Source organism: Cryptomeria japonica, chromosome 7 (genome assembly GCF_030272615.1).
Source record: "Cryptomeria japonica chromosome 7, Sugi_1.0, whole genome shotgun sequence".
Lineage (NCBI taxonomy): Eukaryota > Viridiplantae > Streptophyta > Pinopsida > Cupressales > Cupressaceae > Cryptomeria > Cryptomeria japonica.
The window spans coordinates 777,394,699-777,401,157 of NC_081411.1; the positions used below are offsets into that span (position 1 = coordinate 777,394,699).

A 6,459-nucleotide genomic window follows, 5' to 3' on the forward strand; every position below is an offset into this window, starting at 1 on the left:
TTCCCTGAGGATATAGTCAGGGAGTGTGGCTTGGCTTCCACCTTCTAAGATACAGATGCATCAAGCCTCATAGTAGTGGAGGACTCCAAATGGTGCCTCTTCTTAGCTCGCATCCTCGCAATTTCTTCTTGAATACCTTGGAGCGTAGTGAAATTTTTCTCAGTTATCTCCATGTTCTCCATGTTCTGTGCAAAAATATTCTCCATTTTCATCTTCGTGGAGTCCTGATTGTTATGCAGTGCCTCAACCAAATCTTTCATGTTATTATTGTGGAGCTAACTTTCTCACAAAGCTCATTCACTGAATTATCTAGCGCTTCCCACTTTTCAACCATAGCACCAAATTTGGCCACTGCCATCCAAGCCTCCATTTCCTTATTATCTGCAATAAAACTTGAGCTCTAGTATTACTTCAACCAGGTCTTCAAATCTATTTATTTTATTTTTACCACCTCAAATTGTCCTTAAAGCCTATAGATCACTTTGAGGAAATTGTGGAAAAAGTTGAAGATAGATTTGAAGTTTAGTTCAACACACCATCGACAGACCAATGAGTAGAGTAGAGTGGTGAAGAGGAGTTTGGGTACTCTATTGAGATGCTTAGTAGGAGATAAGACCAAGGGATAGGATTTGATTATACCATAGGCAGAGTTTGCAGACAAATTTTTCAAAAGGAGTATTGGTAAATCACCATTCCAGATTGTATATGGAAGTAGCCCTAGAAATGCTTTCAATTTAAGAAAGATGGACAAAGGAGAAAAGAGTAGTGTTGAAGCTAAAAACTTTGTAGAGCACCCGAAGAATTTGCATGAAGAAGTGAGAAAGCATATTAATAAGATGAATATTAATTACAAGGCTAAGGAAAATAAGGAAAGGAGAAATAAGGAATTAAAGATTCAAGAAGAAGTCATGGTTCATTTGAGAAAAGAGAGGTTTCCAATGGGAACATATAATAAGTCGAATATGAAGAAATTAGGGCCACACAAAATCCTAAAGAAGTGTGATTTAGGAAATGCTCATGAGCTAGAGTTGCCAAGTGGACTTAAAATTTTAGTTGTCTTTAATATTTCAGATTCGACAAAGTATCATGAAGGTGGTATTGAAGATGAAATAGAAAAAACACAGTGGAATATTCCAACAACTACTTTAGAGGAGGAGGAGATAGAAGACATCTTGGATAGTCATGTGGGTGCAAGCATAAGAAATAAGCAATATGAGGAGTATTTGGTCAAGTCTAAAGGAAGGCCTATTGAAGATTCATCAAGGTTGTCTAAGGATGAAGTTAACCATCTTGGTTTTCCTCGAACACCTAAAATGTGGCAAGGTCACTTCTCAAACTACCCTAGGTGTCTGATGCAGAACCATCTAGCGGTGTAAGGGTAATCTCTCATCACCCAAAATATTATATTTTCATTTTTCCTTGTATTTTTCTTTAGTTTTTTTGAATCCCATGATGACACATATGAAGTGTAGGATTGTTAGAAGTTTGAAATGGCTAAAATATTCACCTGCTATTTTCAGTAAGTCGACCTATTCAAGTTCATATGGCCATCAAAACTGACTTCAAGGAGCAAAATTGAAAATAAAATGATGGGTGAAATAACCATCTCCAGATCCTACATCGTTTGGAAGATGTCAAAGCTTTTGTCCTAAGAAATTTTTGCAATGAAGTTTCAAACTCAAATTTGAGGACTTTAGATGCCCTATAAATGTTTAAAATCTGGGTAAATATATCTTCGAATGTATTTGTTGTTGTAGATATCTTCACAAGCTTTCCAACAATATATTATAATACCGAATCAAACACCTAAATCAAAAGTTATGGCTCTTGAAAGTTGTGCCATCAAAACTCATGTTTCAAGGAAATTCCACATAGACAAGAAAAACAAACTGATGGATGGCTAGGTGCAAAAAAGAGGGAAAGTTAGACTTTCCAAAACATTGTAAGGCGATTATTGGTGCTAAATGAAGGGGTTAACAAGGGTTACAAAATACACTTCCTATAGTGCACATTGCGGCTCTAGCTTGCAAATTTATGTAGTAAGAAGACCCTTATGACTGAAACATATTATTTTCTAAATGTTGTAATCCATTTTATTAAGAATATAATATACACGTTTTTTTCTTACATTTTCCTTATTTCTCTATTATTATTGTATATTTGAATTTGTAAGAAAAATACCCTTTAAAAAATAATTGAAGAATTGCTTGAAGAGGTCAAAAGCGGAGGTTGCGAAGGTTGGGGAGACAATGCGAGCTTAGGGCGATGTTGAGAAGAGGGTCAAAAGACGTCAAAAAAATTGAGATGTCTATAATCGCGAAGACTTTAAAGAAGATGGCAAATTGTGAATACGCTATCAAATATCTTCTTCATATACTTCAATGATATAGTCACATGCATCCAAAACTGCTGTAACACCCTTTTTCCTTTTCTAGTTAAGTTCACCTTACATTTGAGGAGTTAGAACAATAAATTATTCAAATTCAATAGGGTTGGAATAATGAATTATGCAGACTAGATAGTCTATGCTGATATTGTTATTTATTTCTAGGTGGTAGTTATGCCCCTCTACATTCAAATGTTGACATTTGTTTGTCTTTTCGTATATTTGTGTTAATTGAAATACAATGTGTTTCATGGAACAGTTTAAATCATACACACTAAGCTTATAGTTTAAGTTTAAAAGTGTTAAACATTCAGAATACAGATATTTTTTAGGTTTAATATGTTGTTTAATATGTGTTGTCACATTAAGAATACACTTCTAAACTTAAAAGTGTTAAACACTCAGAATTAACTAACATTGTCTAGACTTAATATGTTACGTATTATGTGTAGTTTAAGACTGACCTTATTTCACCAACATAAAATAAATACACTGAAAACTAGAAACAAGATTTGAAGCGTGGCATTTAAAAACTTCGTTATGGTTTATGATGAATTGAAATACAACTTGCATGTCTTCATTACCCCATTGTTGTCCATTTAGAGTGATGTGTAGATTTAATCAAACTAAAGTACCACTTGCTCGGCGCTGAATGCGATGTATGATTTGTTTTGTGGACTGTGATCTGACATTCAAACTTTTAAAAAAATCTTTTCGTCTGAGGCCTTGAATTCGGTTGCCATTTGGTGTGTACAATAAACAAATACTATTATCCTCCATATCGTTACCCGTTCTACTCTGTACATGCTCTTCACTGTGTACGTATTCCCACGTATGTGTAATGCAATGTGGGAGAAGTGAGGTAAATAATATGTGACACTCTCGCCTAATCCATTTTCTGTTTATATTGGAATAGTGTAATTTAAGTCAATTACATGTTCATCTTTATGCAAGTGTGTACCACATGGTCTCCACTCTGACCAATATGTTTATGTCGACAATGTTTACAGCGATGGAGAGAGAAAAGGATCGAAAGGGAAAGGGGATATTTGTGAAGAAGAGAGTTTTGATCATAATTATGCGGTTTAAATCACACACAATATAATAAGGTTATATTTTTAGGTTTATAAGTGTTAAACATTCAAAATTGACTGATATTTTTTAGGTTTTGTATGATGTTTAATGTGTGTGGTCACATAAGAATACATTTCTAGACTTAAAAGTGTTAAACACTTAAAATTGACTAATATTCTTTAAGCTTAATATGTTATTTAATGTATAGATTAAAGCTAGCCCAATCAGACATCTTTTGACAGTTCGACCATGAAAGGAGAGGAAATGTCTGTAAATGACATTCCCATACATGAGAGGACGAGAAAGACTACAAGGAATGCACCCAAAGATGGGGTTTGCCACAATGACACCATGAACCCCAAATCACGGGAGTCTATCGAAGCTCAGCTCACCTGTGAGGTTATGCATTTTCATTACAGAAGTTACTGGCATGCAAAGCAGATAACAAATGGCTTAAGTTGTACGACTGAAATGGAAAGGAGGTACACTGAATTGAATACTAAGCTCATAGAGGTCGCTAATAAGAATCTGGTTTTGGAGCTTGAATTGAATCAAGAGTAGTTGATCAATGACAATCATGTGGTAGCTTGTGAGACCAATAGGATGGTGACATATTCTCTCTCCGATAGTTGGTATGGCATTTTTGAGGGCATGCAGCGTAACATAGAATTCTTGAAGGCCATGTACAAATAGGCAGTGGGCATGCCTGTACATAATGATCAACCGCATCGTAATCCATGTTTCATTGACAGTGGAGAAGGGAAAATTGGCAGTTGAACAGTTGTGATTTTCACTTTTTTTCGTATGTAAACTGTGAGCTTGATGATTCTCTGTTGCAGATTATGTGTTTTCAAAAGCTATGTGTTTTTCAATGTATTTACACAAATTGGTTTACGTTGTTTTGAAATTGGACAACAAATTTACTTAACCAATTTATCAAAACACATATATACTTGTGATTCTGTGAATGACCATCAATTTACTTACTGCTTTTATTCAAATAAGTGATAACTCGACTACGAAGTGTTGACCATGAAATGGAAAACACCTCCGCCTTGCTCTAATGTTGATCCTCTGCTCCTCAAGCTTATAGCACACCCTTCTCCGGAAGCCTCTGTGGTTACACATTCCTCCTCTCAGCCATCGCTCTATGTGCAGAAATCGCACCCATTCTCTTTGGAACTCTCCACTCAATGTAGTGGCATGTAAGAATTTTAGGGCTCGATTTAACCATCTATACCCTCTCTTTTGGTAGGTGTCGATTTCCCCACTTAATGGACAACTGAGATGTAGATGTGCAACTCATAAATGGGGACGAAATTTTCCCTTTTAAATATCTCTTATCAAGAGTTAACGACAGAAGTATAATGCTGCATATTTTACCCTAGTGACAAAATTATGAGACTCATTCAATATTCATTGTAATTATTTCAATTGTCTCTGAGCATGTAATTGTTACCGGTGAGAACCAAGGAATTGGATGTTAATGCTTTTATGAGGATAATATGTGTTAATGTATTTATTTCATTTAATTACATTTAGATTTATTAAGCTTATTTAGTCATACATTTATACTTGACACTTGTCCATGCAAGATGTCAAGTTGGAGGACTTGTTAGAAAGATGTCAACTCATTTTCGACATCTCATGCCAGTTTAATATGAGGAAACTTGCCACCACTCATTGAATGTTAGATTTGACTTCTAATTCAACCTAATCACTCTTGCTATATGTACTCTTGCTCATTTGATCTTATTTACTCAATCGACTATGCTGTAATCTTGTACTTAATTAAATCTCATTTGTTTCTGCATTATTACATGGTATCAGAGTGGTTTGAGAATTTTTTAAGCTAGGCACCCCTTCTCGTCTCCTGTTGCGTCGTGTGGATTTGTGTAGCCGCCACAACAAGTGGCAACTCCCAAGGCAATTTTGTGACCTCTTTCAAGCCTTCCAACAGCATGAGGGAGGCAAAGGGCATGGTGAAGGGTTTGAGCACGACAAAGAGCCAAGGGCACCAGTGCAAATAAAGTAGCTAGCCCCCACATTTGGCCACAGCGAGGGGTTTGTGGGTCGGGTTCTCCTTTCATCCCCAGCCGTTGGTGCTTCAGACATGGCCCTCACCTGCCACAACCCTGCTCGCACTCAAGGCACGACACCTCTGCACACACAGCAGCACCGAAGGCTACCGCAGTGCCTAGTGGGAGCATAATGGACACTATTCATGTGCTCTTTGGCTCTCTTATGATGACAGAAGAAACTAGGGCGTGATGTGCTCTAACTTATTTCTGCTAAATTTTCTTTTATTAAAATGTTTTTATTTAAAGGAGGCTAATTTTGTAATAAGGCAAAATTGTTTAGCTTATAACTTTTGCTCAGCCACTCAAAATTGAGTGTTGTTTTTTTTGCAAAAGTGCATTTTGTTGCCACAAATCCAACTATTGCACTCACACACTTTCATTATAAAGTGCCAATTTTTTGTGTATTTTTTGGGTTAGTTACAAAGCACTCCTAAAAAATGTCGAAAACAAGGGGGGTCATCAAATATTAAATCAAGGGGGTTATCCTTCTTGATCTTTATGGGGATGTACAATGTAGTTGTATAGAAAGCATTGCAATCTCCTTACTTGTTGCTACTTATGAATTTGTAAATGCTTCACATAAAGCATGCATGACTCCTTGCAACAAAATATGTATATCAGTTTTTAGCATTATAGATTTGGAAAGTGGTATGACAAGGCTCAGTCTTAAGATCATGTGCAAACTTCAAAGATAGCCACCTCACTTCTGACACATCCACAATGGGAAGTCATCTTGCACACAATATGGATTCTCTTGCAAACACTATATTGTAATGCACTAATATAAAGTGCCACACCTCTTTGTACTTTGTCATTAAGGACATATGTGATGTAATTCTCTTGTACTCCATAGATTAGGAATATCATGTGAGACTTGGTGCATGGAACTAGTTGAGACTTCGATCATACACATTTGTA

The 6,459-nt window shown here is 36.1% G+C and overlaps 1 protein-coding gene across 1 annotated transcript; it reads left to right on the top strand.

Moving 5' to 3' along the window:
* Positions 1-743: 743 nt before the first annotated feature.
* Positions 744-1,376, top strand: LOC131857000 (uncharacterized). Its single transcript, XM_059208980.1, has one exon. The coding sequence runs from the start codon at positions 744-746 to the stop codon at positions 1,374-1,376; it is 633 nt and encodes a 210-aa protein (XP_059064963.1).
* The last annotated feature ends 5,083 nt before the right edge of the window (positions 1,377-6,459 follow it).